General features: G+C 49.9%; 1 protein-coding gene across 1 annotated transcript in view; it reads right to left on the bottom strand.

Annotated features, from left to right (window-relative positions):
- Positions 1-18,562, bottom strand: part of ATXN7 (ataxin 7) — a 371,238-nt gene that overhangs the window by 169,130 nt on the left and 183,546 nt on the right. Inside the window, exon 5 of the mRNA XM_078661542.1 lies at positions 2,601-2,866. Within this exon, the coding sequence (XP_078517668.1) occupies positions 2,601-2,866 (266 nt within the window). The remainder of the gene's footprint in view (positions 1-2,600; positions 2,867-18,562) is intronic.

Raw genomic sequence — 18,562 nt, 5'->3', positions numbered from 1 at the left:
GACGACCGTCTGTCTGTAGGAAACACTCTGGAAGTGGCCCCAAGGTCTTTCTCAGGAACTAGAACGCAGAGCTTTCTTCTGCTGCGTCACCAGGCGCATCATCGTCCACTGGCGGATTGCCTTGGGGTGCATTGACTTGGAGTCGGCACAGGTCTTGGGGTCATGGCCCGAAACCAGGCAGCAGACAGACCAAATGGGGATCAGACACAGACACCTGTATGCAACATTCCCCACAAGGCTTAAAACCTGTAGGTTTGTTAGTCGGCACGTCCCTGAAACAAAATGGTCAAAAAATGACTAGGGTAACGTTTCGATCTGCGCTGTTGGTGCAGAAAGAAAGGAACGGATGTCAGCGTGCTGGGGTGGCACCTATATAGGCACCACACGTCACTTCAGAAGCAGACGACGCCAAGCAGACCAACACCACCTATAGGAACGCAGAACTACTGCACCAAGATTTTCCGGATCCTGTCTGATGTCTGGGGAAATCTTCGAAGGTGAGAAATCTGCAGTTAGAAGTCTCTGTCAGAAGCAAATCATATCTTATTAGCTAAACTAATTTTATCAGAGGCTTGCCTCTGCAGGATAAGTCTAAATAAGTAACCAATAAAACCAAATTATAGTGGTCATGCTGAGAATATTAGAGGGGGGAAATCATTTACAGATAGAATACAATGCATTTGTTACAACTAGTTATCTTATTCTGGAATAACTAATTGAGTCCAGTAACTTCTGTCAAGATTCGTCCTCGATACTTTCAACAGTTACAAAGTTAAGCACACAGATCCTACAGACTTGACATACAAATGCACTGTCTGCCAGTGATGTCAAGTATTTAGTTTGTAAATCACTGAGCTCTTCATGGAAATACACAACAATGTTTTGGACCTCAATTTACCCCTTAAAACCATGGAAAGATCTTGAGATTGCTCGATGAAGGACTTTTCTGCTGTTATATGTGAGACATGAAAAACACTTCCAGGGAATTTGAGACGTGTTGGCAAACTCACAGATTTTCGGAATCCAAAGACTGTTTTAAATTAGGAATTATTTTCCAGAACTTTGCTACCATTTTTCTTCGTCTTTAGTGCTATATAAGTCCCAGTAATGACTCAGCACAACATGGTTACCGTCCCTGTCCCAGCACAGAATCTGCACTGATCGCTGCCACACATACGTATCCAGCATGACGGAGGGTGGGGGTGTGTGTGGGGGGGGGGAGGGAGGAGGGGTTCGTGGCGGGAGGACTACTGGTTTTACTCGACTGATCGGCCACATTTGATATGGTTGACCACCACACTCTCATTCAGCGCCTGGCCGATACAGGAGTTGCAAACAAGGCCTCAGATATTCTTAGATCATATCCAACCGGTAGAGAGCAATACATTAAGATGGAGGAACATAAGTCACACCCATATGCCTTGCCATGTGGTGCCCCACAGGGGTCATCACTCTCCCCCACCCTATTCAATGTTTACGTAACACCGATAACCAAACTCATATGCTCCCATGGTTTTAAAGTTGTATGTTATGGCGACGACACAAACAGTTGTCTCTCTAGCATCTAAACCGGAGGAAGTGGCACTTAGTTTTAACAACTGTATGAGTCACATTATTACTTGGATGTCTAAAAAATTTTTTTCATTTGAATACCGGAAAAACTGGAGGTGATCATGTTCGGAAATTACACTTCTTTCTGGAACTCTACTTGGTGGCCGAAAGCAGCCGGGTCCTGCCCTTTGCCTGTCAAGCATGTAAAAAACCTTGGGGTCAAAATAAGATGACCAGCTCTCTCTATCAGACCAAGTAAATAATACTACCTCCGCTTGCTCTTACACTATGAAGGTTCTTCGTAAGATTTTACCTTTTATCCACACGGCCCTCATAAAGACAGTCATCACTGCATTTATACGTACCAAGATAGACTATTGTAATGCCCTCTACTTGGGAGCAAAAAGGAGTGTAATAAGCACATTGCAGATTTTTACAGAATGCGGCGGCCCGCATACTCCTCAAAATTCTAAAATTCAGCCCTATTAGCCAAGCTATCAGTGACCTGCATTGGCTACCAGTCTAGACAAGGATTCATTTTAAATCCTTGTGAATCTTGCATAAGACCCTGCAAGGGACTGGGTCAGCCTACCATAATAAACATATTAAGCGTTATAACCCACAGCGAGAGCTTAGATCTACTTCAGCCTCTCTGTTGGTGGTCCCAAGGATTAGGAAGTTAAAGTGGGGTGGAAGAAGTTTTCTACACCAGGCACCTAACCTATGGAACACGATGCCCATCAGTCTCAGGAAGCAAAGCAACCTACTATTGTTTAGAAAGGCCTTGAAGACATGGCTATTCGCTCCTACGCCTTAGCCTACTGCGACGGTCCCTGTATAGATTGACGACAGCTAGCGCTAAGACGCCACGGCCAACACGCACTCTACAAAAAACATTTTTTCATTTAATTTCATTTCAGTAATGGATGACTGACTGAAGCATACATTGCTGTAGAGTGGGCAAAGTCTTGCAAAACTATTCCTTCTATCAAAAACATACAGTCAGACGTTCACAATTGATAAAGATGCAATACACATCAAGTTTTTACCTGACAATCTCTTATGTAAAGATTTCCTGTTATTTGTACTATCTTCTGGTTTCTTTTCCATAAATGGAGGACTTGAAAGAAGACCTTTTCCATTTGGTATGTGTCCAGGGGAAGGCAAGGGTGGCTTTGGTATTGTTGGACAATTAAGGCCAGTCTTTGAGGAACTCACAGTAGTAGAACAAGGTGGACCAGCAGCAGGTTTTATCTGCGCACCATCTATCTTTGGATTTAAGTGCATCTTTTCCACTTTAACAGGTGGTGTCATGCTGCGATGGAAAAAAACAATGTGTTAGCTGATAAAGAAATAGCAATCAGTAATACATTGTTGTAGCAGAATGCAAACATTTTATTCTAGAACTACAGATATGTTTTTAATATGATGGTAAGTCCAGTAAAGGCTATTTTTGTCTAGCCACTCAGTCTTTACATCACACTCTAACATCAACGTACTGTTCAGTTAGTTGTTCAACTGCTAGTCTGGGAGAAAAAGTATACACATCAAACAGAGCTATAAAAAAATCAATGTCAGATTGAAAAACGCTCCAGTGCATGGCTTGAGGTTCCTTGTGCAATGGAAGGAAAGGAAAAAAATAGGTAACAGGTTTAGCATATTCATACTATTCTAGATTCACCCTGTGCATTATTCTGCCATCAAGTGGTTGTGCTCAGAAAGTCACTATTATTAACTCATTTTTAGGTCTTTCCTATCCTATCAGAAAATCTTTAGCTGGCAGTTGCCTTTGTTTTTTATCAGATACCTTTATGGTCATTTTTTTTGTATATTTTTATTGGTCTACAAACATATGAAGTGGTACACTAGATTAGACATTGCATCATTTCAAATATAAATCTAGAGGAGAAAGACAAAGGCATACAATATACATAATGACAACAATAAGTCACGGTGATGGCAACTACTTTCCTTGGTTGTATTGTGTATGTTCTTGCCCTTCTTTTGTTTGTCCCACCCCTTCTTTTGGTTGACCCACCCCTTGAGCTTAACCTCTTTACCATCCTTTTCACTGGAAGGCTGCTCACATTTAGGGAACTACTTATTTTTCTTTCAGCACTCCAGAGAGTACACATGTTTTATGACGGGCTGCTTCCCACGCCTCACAACAACCCCCATGCTATGTGCTCCCTCTTCTCTTATCCTCTTGCTTTGTAATATTTTTTGGACCACCCCAAGCCCAGCCTCAAGTGCATGTGTGCTCCTTTCGCCTCAGCCTCCCTGTTGCTTCCTCACCCCCCAACGTTTTAAATATTCTTATATGGGCTCAGCAGCAAATTACATTGGGGCACTGGGATTACTTTATTTCCTAGGAATCCACATCGGTAGTGACGCATGTGCGTGCCTGCAAAATGATGCATCTGCCACCAGCAGCTACATCATTGTGCCTTTTTGTTTCAGTAAATCCTGCACAGCATCATCAAATAAGCAATGACAACATAAATAGGTTTTACCTTTATAATGGAAGTACCAAAGTGTTTGGTTCCCAACGTTTGCAAGGTATTGCTTAACAAAATGTAAATGAAAAAACATTTCAGACTGCTGGAGGAAAAACAAACCCATAATGGTGTATTCCATGGCACTGAAATTATGCCGCATGAAGGGACTAAATTATGCAGCAGGGTTCACAAAATTATACTGCAGGAAAAGGCAGGTTATGCAACCTCATGTGGCATATTTTGAGATAGTATTACGTTATAATTTTGTCACTATTTCACGTAACTCTGTAGGGGCAAATGATTCACTTCATTAGTACCAGTTTAACATCCACATATAGTAATAACCAACTGAAAGATGATCAACCTTTACCTTTATTTTAGTAACTTACCTGTTTAAGCTAGAACTGTTTTGTTAAAGTCTGCAGATTTTACTGCAGATGATGGGTGTGGCAAATACAGCAAATCCATAGTAATGAGGAAAAGACAGAGGCAGCAAAATTGCACAATTCCAGTAGCCCTTAGTATATTATAACCATAAAGTGAATGCAATGTTTTCAATTTTTATACATTGCTTGGTTTATTTATTAAATACGTTTTACTTAGGGAACTTTGAACAGAATTTAAAAAGAATAAGGAGTGACAAAATGTAAAGTGAGACGCTTGTCAATGCCTAATTTACTTTTCTCAAGATTCAGGAATTTGGTCTTTTGCAGCAGCCGAGAGAGCAGATTTATGGGCCTCCAGCAGAAGTGTCATGGAAAGTATACCTTCTGCCTCAGATGCCAGTTGAGTGAATGCAGCAGATAGCACTTCCCACGGCCATCAAAGCCTTTGTGTGCCAAAGGTTCTGGTTCATGCAATATGTGGAATGCAGGAAATAAAACTAAAATAGTCCTTAGAGTCTGCTCTTCAGCCACAACCCAGCAAAAATATCAATGTGGCTTCGCTTTTACAGACAAGCTAGGATGGTAGGGAGGAACAGTGCCGATGGGAGAATTATATGAGGGGTAGAAGTAGTACTCTATGGCGATAACTAGAAACTACATACACTTTATGCAGTAATGAATAAATAATGGCTCTGTTCTGCCCTGAAAGTAAAGGAGTGGAGCAGCAAACAAAAATGCCACCACTGCGTGCCAACTACAGTTTCTTGCTTGACTCTTTCTGCACCCTCGGACGAAGAGCACAAAACAATGGCAAGTATCATTGTGCAGATCTCTAAAATTGGACCTTTACAGATGGTAAACAGAGACCACTCCACGGAAATGGGAGGTGGGGGAATGTGAGGAATCTGCAGTTAGAGCACCCACCTTAATGAGTGGTATCGAAAGTATGCAACTTGTTCTCTAATGGATACTTCCAACTACAGAGTGGTCACCTTTGGAATAGATACCAAAACAGTACCTCCAAAGTAGAAGCATCTGTGAAGGGTGCTTAGACCATTATGTCTTGCAGGACATGAACGGGAAACATACACTTCCTGTCAAACCTGGATATCTAAGTAGTAGGGCTTCATTTATGTATGTAATGACGAACGTGTTGCAGCCTGGCAGAAGTCAAGAACAGGCACTCTGTGCACCAACTCAGCGGAAGCAGCCTTGGACCTGGTTAAACAAACTCAGTCCTTCCAGAGGCTGCTACGCCCTACCTACCTGCCGTGAGGGCAACGGCTCCATCATCCACAGTCCAGCGCCGTGAGGGGAACGGCAGCCACGCAAACCAGCTCAGCTACACCGGGGCAAAGAACTCCAACCCCCAGGTGCCCCGGCGGCCGAGTCGCGTCCCTGACGCTACCTTCGCGCCTGGAGGCGCCTGAAAAACAAGGAGCGCCGAGCGCTCAGGGTCCCCCTGCTTCGCCCTACCTACCTGCCGTGAGGGCAACGGCTCGATCATCCACAGTCCAGCGCCGTGAGGGGAACGGCAGCCACGCAAACCAGCTCAGCTACACCGGGGCAAAGAACTCCAACCCCCAGGTGCCCCGGCGGCCGAGTCGCGTCCCTGACGCTACCTTCGCGCCTGGAGGCGCCTGAAAAACAAGCAACACCTCTCGCAACGCGAGTCGCGCACGGGAGCGCCCGGGGCGAAGCCCGGGCAAAGGGCGGGCCCTCTACGGCCCTCAGAGGACCCGAGGAGGACGGGACGGGCCACCCCACTTGGCCCCATCAAAAGATGAGGTATAGAGACACGTTACCCTTTTCTTGTGCGTTGTGATTTGTTTAGTGACTTATTGGGGCCCTTTTTGTAACTAAACTACTATGTCTGTCTGGGAAGATCTGAATGCCTTGTGTGGCACAAACTATGCCCCTGATATTTCTACTTCCCCTACAATGGACAGAGATACGGATCTCATAAACTGCACTCCCCAGGCCCCTGAAATAACCCTACCTCTATCTGATACACCGTTTCGGGATCCAGTCAGCAAAAGGCACAATGAGGTTACCCCACTAAACGCCGCCCGAATGTGTTGTAGCCCCTCTTTTTCCTCCGTCAATCCAAGCGTATCAACGCCACTTAAGACAGTGATCACTTCAATTGACTCCGTTTCCCCCTTCCAAACGACCCTACTGGCCCATATTGAGCGACTGTTGAATACGGCTTTATCACCTCTGCTCTCAAAAATTCAGGATCTGGGAAATAGGTTGTCTGATGTTGAACAAATAGTACAAAGGATTCTACCATCACCTGTAAATACTGTTATTCCCTCTTGTCCTATCCTCTCTACTAACCTTGTGAACCCCAAGTCCATCGAACACAGGAAAGAACGAACAATTGATCCTTCTCTCAGCACACCCATCCTAAGCGGCAGTAAAGTTACTTCTAAGCCCACTCGCCCCCTTCTTAAACCCCTTAGGCTCCCTCAAGAAAGAAGACACTGAATGAATTTACCCCCTGAAGCCGCCCCCTATGTGACTGTTCTCTCCGGGATTCCTGAACTTAGTCAGGACAAACATGAAACAAGCCAGGAGCTGCTGAATAAAGCTATCTTTTGGCTTAATAACAACAGACCGCTGCCACCTGATCTAGATGGCGGAATCCTGAGCGTCAGGAGGGTGGGATGGCTAGGGATGTTGCCTAAAGACATTCCGGGAGACCTGATACTAATCAAATTCAAACACAGGAACATTGTCCCATTTTTAAGATTTTCCCAGCCCAAAATTGGAGATGGCCCTATTTCTATCTGGGACTTGCTTGATTTTTACCCTGGCCCCAGAGCATTGAACTATATCTCTTGGTGAAAGGGGACTCTGTTTACCATGCGTTTTTATTTCGCACTAGTTTGGTTTTAGTTTGCTTTAAATATCCGTAATGAACTGTTGATTTTGATACATGTATGTATTTCTTTTTGCTGCTTTTTATGGTTTTAAACTCAAAAACCGAAATAAAGCTTATTTGATTTGAAACTCAGTCCTTCGAGAGGCTGCTTCTTTGTCTATGTATACCAGCTCTTAATGCAGAGTATTATCCACATTGAAAAAGTCCTCTTCTGCACTGCCTTACATTGCCTCACCCCAGAGAACCACACAAAAAGCTGATCATCCAATGGTATTTGATGAGATCGATTAAAATGATTATGGTTTTTTTTAGTACAGACAATGGAGTCACCCCCCCCTCATTCGAAGAGTAAGGCGGAACAAGGACTGTGGGGTGGGGGTCGGGGGGGTGATGGATTACCCAATGTAAATAGGAGTCACAACTTTTGGACAAAGGTCCTTCTTGGTCCTCAAAACAAGTTTGTCTGGGGAAAAAGGTGTTGTGGTAAGGCTGTACCGAAAGAGTTTGGGGGTTACTCATGTGATGAGATTAAGTGAACGCAATGAGAAAGACAGTTTTGAGAGTGTGAAGGTTGCTCGGAAGGGGAACGAATGAGGAATGTCTGTACCACAGTAAGGCCCCACAAACTGGGTAGCAAACCTTTAACACATCGCAACAGGTGATTTAAACAAGGACAGTTGGTTTGGCAAATGGAAACAGGCCAAAAGGGCCAACAAATATCCTTTAACAGTGTACACTACAAGACCTTGCTGGGCCAATAACAAAACAAAAACAGTTTGGCTTGTTAGGAGTCATACATCACAAATTTGCACTAGCACTTGGAGTAAATGGACTCTGTAGAGGGACGCCTGGCAGCAAGGATAACATTCACAACCGCAGGCGGTAGAACAAACATAGTCAACTCAGCTCAATCTTTATGCATGAAGTTGTAGACTTCGCAGGCTTGGGTGCAAAATTTTGCCTTTCTGCCAAGACAGAAGACCCTTCCGAAATCTGGTACCATACTTTCCTGGCACAATCTGGAGCCACTACGATGACTTTGGACCTTTTTTTCTTTTGCTTCCTGAAAACCAGATGTATAACGTCCAAGCATGGCACTGAAGCACCACACTGGTGCCAACTGCTCGTTCCAAGCAATTGGTTGTATCCAGGCCAGCACAGATTAGTTATTTGGCCATCCTGAATGGTTTGAGAAAAGATGCCCTAAAATCTAGCAAAATCGCTGGCATGATCTTGCTGTCCCTGTCCCAGAGGGGGTATTTATCACCTAGGAGGCAAACTGCACTGAGCGACCTCAAGACCAAGATGGCCTAAGGTAACATAAGAGGCCAGAATGCCTCAATCCTCTGTCAAACTGTCCAGTGGGTGTTGCAAGGAATTAATTTGGGTTCACATTGCTGATCAAAGCCTGGACCATAACAGACTCTCTGGAGTAGTATGCAGCTTCAGAAAATCAGGGTCACCTGTTGCCGGTCAGTGGCATCTTACTTACCTGTTCACAGGTGGACAAGAGCAAAGCTTAGATCAAATGCCAGTTAGAATAACAGTTAGGACTTCGCTGAATGGGAGTAATGGCTCAAAGGAAGTAGATACATGTGTTTTAACCTCAAATGAAGGCAATTTTAGGTCAAGGATCTCTGCAGCATATATTGCCAGAGCAAAGTAACGACTCTTTTTTTGAGAGCTGAATCCAGTAAGCATCTGTAGGTCCATAAATAAATGGCATGGGGGGGGGGGCTATAAAAGTATAAAAGAGTGAAACTCTGGTCAAAATTGTAAACAAAAAGATTACGGAGCCGCTGAGGAGAGCTCCGCAGCAGCGGCTGTTATGGTTATACTGGAACAGATGATGGGTAGAGATGGATTCAGTACAGGGTCAGACATTGGTCAGACATTGGAGTCTGCTCCGGATCCCCATCTGGAGCCAGCAATGTTTGTGTTGGCGCCAATGAAAAAGGGACTGGTGCAGATCTTGGAAGTGGAATAAGGTCAGCACCAGAGTCAGTGCAGAAGGAGTAGTTTCTGTCCTGTAATTCCAGTTCATAGTAGGGGTATCTCTGTTATAGTCATAATCTAGTGAATAGTCCCGCCCATGTGCGTGGACCCCGGAGCAATCAAAAATAATCTCTCACGGTGTCGAAAAATGCAGAACTGCACAGACACTTAAGAGAGAATTAAAGACAGATAATGCAGCCTATATCCACAGGCTACACTGTCCAGTACTTCAACTAGAAATTCCACCAAAAATCCACAAACAGCAAAGCCTGTCCAGATTTTCCCTTGCTTTAATAGCAAAACCCCTCTGGAATGATAGAGAGGAAGACATGGACAGACAAGCCCCATAGGCTGCCATTATGTAGCTCAGAACAGGATACTGTGCCTTTAAGAGAACCTTCCAGAACTTCACATTATCCCAGAATGCACTGCAGGTCCCTTTTACTTTCAGTTCTTTTTGAAGGCGTAACACGCGAGACCTGTAGCATTCCGTACATGAATATCTCTCTCCATCGGGGAGGAGGGCGGGCGTTTATGACTATAACAAAGATACCCCTACTACAGAACTGGAGTTACAGGACAGAAACTACTCCTTCTGTAGTAGGGGATCTATGTGTATAGTCATAATCTAGTGAATAGAATGGCAAGCCCATCCCCACACCAAAGCGGCGGAGAGAAGAGAAAAAAAGCCACTACTGTGCGAACAGATTTCGCAGCGAAGCCTGCCCAACCTGAGCGTCTGCCCTGGCATCAGTGTCCAGGCAGTAATGCTTAGTAAAGGTATGGACCGACTTCCAAGTGGCCGCCTTGCAGTTTTCTGCAATTGGAACATTACGGAGCAAAGCAGTCGTGGCAGCTTTGCCCCTGGTGGAATGTGCCTTAGGTTTACCCCCTAAGGTCTTACCAGCTTTTTGGTAACACAACTGTATACAGGACACAATCCACCTAGAAATGGACTGTTTAGAGGTAGCAAGACCTGTCCTGACTGATCCATAATTGATAAACAATTGGTCTGACCTACGAATATCCTTGGTTTTATCCAGATACAATTTCAACACCCTCCTGACATCCAGGGAATGCAGAGACCTTTCCGCTGGAGAGGAAGGATTCTGAAAAAACGTAGGTCAAGTTATGGTCTGGTTAACATGAAAGTCAGATATAACTTTAGGAAGAAATTTAGGGTGAGTACGTATAACAACCTTAGCAGCATGAAATACAGTATAAGGTTCTTGGCAACACAATGCCTGAATTTCACGCACCCTGCGGGCCGATGTAATGGCCACGAGGAACGCAGCCTTCCAGGACAGGTGCTGCAACGAAGCCTTATGAATAGGTTCAAAAGGCTCCTTCATCAATTTGGACAGCACCACATTCAATTCCCATGAAGGCGAAGGAAGCCGGACAGGAGGGAACACTTTCTTCAAGCCTTCCAAAAAATCTTTGATCACAGGGATCTGAAAGAAGGAAGTCTGTGAAGGGCATTTCCTGTAGGCAGTCAATGCAGCCAGATGAACCTTAATGGAATGGACATTAAGGCCAGACTTCGCCAGATGTAGAAGATATGGAAGGATGACATCTTCCTTACATGTCGTCGGGTCATAGTTCTTGGACTTGCACCAGATGCAAAACCTCTTCCACTTGTAAGCATAAGAAGTCCTAGTGGAAGGTCGCTTAGCCTCCTTCAGTATGTCCATGCAATCTTCTGGTAGATTCAGGTGGCCATATTGCACTATCTCAGGAGCCATGCCGCCAAACTCAAAGACGAGAGGTTGGAGTGCAACATCTGCCCCCCGAACTTCGTGAGAAGGTCCGGCCTGCGCGGCAGCCGTATGTGAGGAAGGAGAGACCGGTGAAGAAGGTCCGTGAACCACCACTGTCGGGGCCATTCCGGGGCAATCAGTATCATCCGCGCCCTGGACTAGGACAGCTTGATGAGCACCGTCGGAATCAGGGGAATGGGTGGAAAAGCGTACAGAAAGCTGTTCGACCAGTTGATCCATAACGCATTCCCCAGCGTCCCCGGCTGGTAGTACCTGGAGGCGAAGTCTCTGCATTTGCTGTTTTTGGCGGTGGCGAACAGATCTACGTCTGGAGTCCCCCACCTTGCGAAGACTTCTCCTAGTACTTCGTAGTTTATGACCCATTTGTGGTTTTCCTGAATCAGTCTGCTCAGTGCGTCTGCCTGAACATTCTGCACACCCGGTAGATGGGTAGCCGTGATAGTCAGTCTTCTGGCCAGAAGTCAGTGCCAGATCGCCTGCGCCTCCTGCGACAGAGTGCGTGGTCTCGACCCCAACTGCTTGTTGAGGTAATACATCGTGGTCATATTGACCGTCTGAACAAGCAGAGAGTTGGTCCGGAAGGACGGATGAAAGGCCTTCAGTGCCAAGTGCACAGCTCTGAGTTCCAGGAAATTGATGTGGTACGTGGACTCCGCTGGGGACCACGTCCCTTGAATCTGTAAGTCTCCGGAGTGCGCCCCCCCAGCCGTGGAGAGACGCATCCGTCACGATAGTCTGCGTGGGAATGTCCTTGTGGAAGGGAACCCCTCTCAGGAGATTCTCCGCCGAACACCACCACTTCAGAGACTGAAGAGCATGTAGAGACAGTCTTATCCTGTCATCCCAAGACCCTTTCCTCTGATCCCACTGATCCTCCAAGCACTCCTGCAATGGTCTCATGTGCAGCCGTGCGTGTGGCGTGAGGAAGATACAAGAGGCCATCGATCCCAGTAGAGAAGACACCGTCCTCACTGTTGTAGATGGAGTGGTCATAAGAGCCTGAGCCTTCCGAAGGAGTGATAATCGTCGCTCCTCCGAAGGAGACACGCTTGCTGACAGCGTATTGATGGAGGCTCCCAAGTACTGGATGCACTGGACCGGCGTCGGGACAGACTTGGACATGTTGATGTGCAACCCCAGCTTGTTCAAGAGAACGCACATCTTCTGGAAGTGTGCTTGAGCTTCCGAGAAGGAGGAGGCCTTGATCAACCAATCGTCCAGGTACGGGTAGACAAACACCTTGTTCTTCCTTAGGTGTGCAGCTACCACTGCCATGCACTTCGAGAATGTTCTGGGCGCAGACTTCAGTCCGAATGGCAGTACTGTGTACTGATAATAGTTGGCGCCGACTTGGAATCTCAGGAACTTCCTGTGTTTGTGTGCAATGGGCACATGGAAGTATGCATCCTATAGGTCTATGGCACACAGCCAGTCTCCCCGTTGCAGCTGAGGATAAATCTGATGCAACAACAGCATGCAAAACTTCTCTCTGCGAATCCACTTGTTTGCTTGTCGCAAATCCAGAATGGGCCTGAACTCGTTCTTGTCCTTTTTGCGAACCAGGAAGAACCGGGAGTACAGACCTCTTCCTCTTTGAGACAGAGGTACGTCTTCTATCGCCCTTTTCCTTAACAGGATATAGGCCTCCGCCTGGAGCTCGCGCAGCTGAAACTGCGAGCTGACCGGAGGAATTGATGGAGGCGGGCTGGTGAACCGAAGACTGTATCCATTGCAAGCAATATTCAGCACCCACTGGTCCGGAGTAATTTTTCTCCACTCTGCCAGAAAAAATCGAACGCTTCCCCCCCACCGGAGCGGGTAACGGATGTAGGGGAAGTAACAGCTCAGGGTCGAGACCCGGCCGCGCCCTTGTTCGCTGTAGAGGACTGCTGACCTCCTCTACCCTTCTGGCGCTTCTGGAAGGGCCTCCGGAACTGCTGCTGTTGTTGCTGCTGCTGTCCCGAAGCCTGTCCTCGCCCTCTGCCCCAAACCGTCTCTGGAACGGGCGGTAGGCTTTCTTTTCTTTGGGCTTCTCCAAGCCCACAGCCGTCAGAGTCTCAGCCTCCGCCTTCATGTGGGCCATCTCATCATCTGCATGTTTCCCGAACAGGGTCTCCCCCGAGAAGGGCAGATTAGCCACTCGCTGCTGGGCCTTTGGCTTGAGTGATGTGAGCCTGAGCCAGGCATGGCATCGCTGGTTGATCCCATGACAATACCCATGGGCCGCCAAAAGAGCCATCAGCGGCCGCGCTGATGACCTGGTTAGAGACCAGCATCCCTTCCTTCTGGATCTCCAGGAAGTCCTCCCTCCTATCTCGTGGCAGGAGTTCCGCGAACTGCTGGAGGGATTCCCACAGGGCACGATCATAACGCCCTAGCAGACCGGCATCGCTAGCGGCCTTCATGGACGTAGAGGCCTTCCCACAGGCCTTCCTGCCATTTGAGTCGATCCATCGGCTCTCCTTATCTGGAGGCACGGTAGAAGACGGAGAGGTAGAGTGCTGTTTTCTGGCCGCCGTCACTATGACGGAGTCCGGAACAGGGTCAATCCTCAGAAAAGCCGGGTCGGAATCCGGAGCCCTGTACTTCTTAAGAAGACGGGACGGAGCGCCTTCCTGGCGTCGAAGAACGGCGACCAGACGGCGAGCTTCACCTCTTCGACGGCGAGCGCCAATCCCTCGACGGCGACCTTCTTCGCCTCGACGGCGACCGTCTACGCCTCGACGGCGACCGTCTACGCCTCGACGGCGATCTTCTACGCCTCGACGGCGATCTTCTACGCCTCGACGGCGATCTTCTACGCCTCGACGGCGATCTTCTACGCCTCGACGGCGATCTTCTACGCCTCGACGGCGATCTTCTACGCCTCGACGGCGATCTTCTACGCCTCGACGGCGATCTTCTACGCCTCGACGGCGATCTTCTACGCCTCAACGGCGACCTTCTCCTCGACGTCAAGGATCCCCTCGACGACGACCTTCTCCGACGGCAAACGGCGGTGTCGCCTCGACGGCGAGCGCCGACGCCGGGCCTCTCGACGTCGAATACTCGACGACAACGAAATCGTCACTGGAGACTTCGACGGCGGCCTGTTCAGGTCCCTCGACGCCGAACGTCGATGTCGCCTCAACCCAGAGCCCTGGGGAGACGGGGAACAGACTGCAGTCATCCCTCTCGACGTCGTGGTCGGTGCAATCGACGCCGACGGAGAATGGGGACGTTTGCTGGTCTTCCTGCCCCTGGGGAGCCCCCCAGAGGCCTCAGCATGGGCAGATGAAGCACCTCCAGACCCACCTTGTGCCTTCCATCATCTGTCTTCAAGGCCCTGAATCCTGATCTTCATCCTATCCCTCAGGGTCCTGCTAGAGAAACCCTGGCAGATGTCACACTCCTCTGGGACATGGGATGAAGGAAGGCAGATGATACACACCTCGTGTTGGTCAGACTTGGCCTTCTTCCTGGAACACTCAGGGCATTTGTCGAATAATGCAGGCATATTTGACAATTAAGAGTGCACCCAAAGACAAACAGGAAGAAACAGCAAAGTACTTCAAGAAAAGCACTCAAATAACTTTGAAAAAGTGAAAAATATCACCAATAAACCCCTGAAAAGGGAGAGCTCAATGCTCCAGGGTCCTGCTTGCAGGAGCCCGAAAAAAGAACTGAAAGTAAAAAGGGACCTGCAGTGCATTCTGGGATACTGTGAAGTTCTGGAAGGTTCTCTTAAAGGCACAGTATCCTGTTCTGAGCCACGTAATGGCAGCCTATGGGGCTTGTCTGTCCATGTCTTCCTCTCTACCATTCCAGAGGGGTTTTGCTGTTAAAGCAAGGGAAAATCTGGACAGGCTTTGCCGTTTGTGGATTTTTGGTGGAATTTCTAGTTGAAGTACTGGTCGCCCCCTTGCTCCTCTTCTCTCCTGCCACAGAGCCCCTGCTGCCTGAGATCTTCACCGCCGACGCCGACAGCAGCGCCCCTGCCGCCGCTGGGCCGCCCGCTCTGCCTGATCCCATTCCCGCCGCTTCCTGCCTGCAACCCCGCCCCCTCGCCAGACGATTGGTCAACACCTTCCCGCCTCCCAGCTGAACCGCCCTCCCGGCTCCCTTCTTATGACGCCCCCTCAGCGACCGCGCAGCGGACGCGCGCAGCGGGAGCACCGAATGAGCGCCAAAGGTGCGCCAAAGGTAAGCCCGTCTGCGCCTGGACCGCGCCCAGCGCCAGGACCCCTGGCCCAAACCGACGGAAGCCGACCTGACGGACCTACGACGCCACCGAACTCAACACCGGCCGAACCCCGGGTTGCTACCGAGCCACACCGAGACGCACCCACGGACCCTTCAGCTGCCACTCCTGCAAGTTCGCCTGCACCCGGACCCACGCCACACCAGCACCCACCAAGCCGAACACCAGCAGCACCCACCTGAAGTGCATCCTGCTCAACACCCGCTCCGTCCACAGACACGCCGTCGAGCTCTGGAACCTGCTCGACACCACAGCCCCAGACGCCGCCTTCCTCACGGAAACCTGGATGAACGCCTCTTCAGCGCCCGCCATCGCCATCCTGGACGGCTACAAGATCATCCGAAGGGACCGCGTCAACCAGACAGGAGGAGGCATCGCCATCATCCACAGGAACTCCATCCGCATCACGACCAACACCGACGACACCCTCGCATCCGCCGAACACCTACACTTCCAGATCCACGTCAACCCCAAGACCACCCTCAGAGGCACCCTCATCTACAGACCCCCGGGACCACGCACACAATTCAGCGAGGACATCGCCGACTTCATCAGCCCACAAGCCCTCCCCTCCACCGACTACATCCTCCTCGGGGACCTCAACTTCCACCTGGAGAACAACAACGACCACAACACCACCACCCTGATGGACAACCTCGCCAACCTCGGACTCAAACAACTGGTGACCACCCCCACCCACTACGCCGGACACACACTCGACCCGGTCTTCTCATCCAGCAAGGACAGCTGCGTCCACTTCAGCTTCAGAAGAACCACGCTCCACCATCACCAGCAACAGGTTCCCCGCAGAAGCTGGAACAAGATCACTGCAGACCAGCTCGCCACTTCCCTGAGCAAGAACCCTCCCACCAGCACAACGAACCCCAGCCAAGCAGCCACCAACCTCACGAAATGGATCAGCGACTGCGCAGACGACCTCGCCCGCTGAAGACCCCGCCGAGCAGACCCGGCAGCAAGAAAGCCCCATGGTTTAACGACGAACTCAAAAGCTCCAAGAAGAACTGCAGAGCACTCGAGAAAACCTGGCGCAGAGACCCAACACCGGACAACATGACCGCCCTCAAGCTCGCCACCCGAAAACACCACCAACTGATCCACGCCACCAAGAAAACCGCATTCAAGGAACGACTGGACAACAACGCACACAAAAGCAAGGAACTCTTCAACATCGTGAAAGAGCTCTCCAACCCCAACGCCAGAAACCACGACATCACCCCTTCACAAGACCTCTGCAACTCCCTCGCCTCCTACTTCCACAACAAGATCGCGGACATTCACAACAGCTTCAGCACTCAACCAACGCACGCCGCGACCGAACCACCGCCCCCCACCACCACCCTCCGCGCCTGGACCCCGATCAGCACCGAAGACACCATCCGCACGATGAACTCCATCCACTCCGGATCTCCGACAGACCCCTGCCCTCACCACGTCTTCAACAAGGCCGACGCTGTCATCGCACCCCACCTGCGGGACATCATCAACACCTCCTTCGACATCGCCACCTTCCCGGAGAGCTGGAAGCACGCCGAACTCAGCGCTCTACTCAAGAAACCATCAGCCGACCCCACCGACCTCAAGAACGACCGCCCCATCTCGCTGCTCCCGTTTCCGGCAAAAGTCATCGAGAAGACCGTCAACAAGCAACTGGCCGCCTTCCTCGAGACGAACGGTTCCCTCGACCTCTCGCAGTCTGGCTTCCGGGCCAACCACAGCACCGAGACCGCCCTGATCGCAGCCACCGATGACATCCGAGCCCTGCTCGACAACGGAGAAACAGCGGCCCCCATCCTCCTGGACCTCTCCGCGGCCTTCGACACTGTCTGCCACTGTACCCTAGTACAGCGCCTCAGCAACGTCGGAATCCAGGAGAAGGCACTGGAGTGGATCATCTCCTTCCTCGCCGGAAGGACACAGAGAGTCCGCCTCCCCCGATCAGATCAGAGGCCACCGAAGTCATCTGCGGCGTTCCTCAAGGCTCCTCGCTCAACCCAACACTCTTCAACGTCTACATGAGCCCCCTCGCAGCCATCGCACGTCAGCACAACCTCAACATCATCTCCTACGCCGACGACACCCAGCTGATCCTCTCCCTCACCAACGACCCCACCACCGCCAGAGCCAACCTGCACGAAGGGATGACAGATGTAGCCAAATGGATGTCGAACAGCCGCCTGAAACTGAACTCGGACAAGACGGAAGTCCTCATCCTGGGATCCTCACCCTCCGCCTGGGACGACTCCTGGTGGCCCCCCGCCCTGGGCAGCGCACCCAAACCAACAGACCACGCACGCAACCTGGGCTTCATCCTGGACTCCTCCCTCTCCATGACCAGACAAGTCAACGCCGTCTCCTCGTCGTGCTTCAACATCCTGCGCATGCTACGTAAGATCTTCCGATGGATCCCCACTGAGACCAGGAAGACGGTCACCCAGGCCCTCGTCACCAGCCGTCTGGACTACGGCAACTCCCTCTACGCCGGAACCACCGCCAAACTCCAGAAGAGACTCCAGCGGATCCAGAACACCTCAGCACGACTCATCCTGGACATCCCCCGCAGCAGCCACATCTCCGGACACCTGAGAGACCTGCACTGGCTCCCGGTCAACAAGAGAATCACCTTCCGGCTCCTCACCCACGCACACAAAGCCCTACACAACCAAGGCCCAGGATACCTCAACAGCCGCCTCAACTTCTACGCTCCCAAACGCCAGCTTCGATCAACCAGCCACGCCCTCGCCGCCGTCCCCCGCATCCGAAGAGCCACCACAGGAGGAAGGTCCTTCTCCTACCTGGCCGCCAAGACTTGGAACTCCCTCCCGACCCACCTCCGCCTGACCCAAGACCACCTCGCCTTCAGGAAGCAGCTCAAGACCTGGCTGTTCGAGCAGTAGCGGACCCCCTCCCCCCAGCGCCTTGAGACCCTCCGGGTGAGTAGTGCGCTATATAAATGCTCTGATTGATTGATTGATTGTAGCCTGTGAATATAGGCTGCATTATATGTCTTTAATTCTCTCTTAAGTGTCTGCAGTTCTGCATTTTTCGACACCTTAAGAGATTATTTTTGATTGCTCCGGGGTCCACGCACATGGGCGGGACTATTAACTAGATTATGACTATACACAGAGATCCCCTACTACAGAACTAGATGTGGCTTTGAGACGCTCAGATCCAGCTGTCTGTAACCCTTCTGCAGGCACCTG

This window comes from Lissotriton helveticus, chromosome 9 (assembly GCF_964261635.1).
Source record: "Lissotriton helveticus chromosome 9, aLisHel1.1, whole genome shotgun sequence".
Taxonomy (NCBI): domain Eukaryota; kingdom Metazoa; phylum Chordata; class Amphibia; order Caudata; family Salamandridae; genus Lissotriton; species Lissotriton helveticus.
This window is presented reverse-complemented; position numbering and strand designations above follow the sequence as displayed.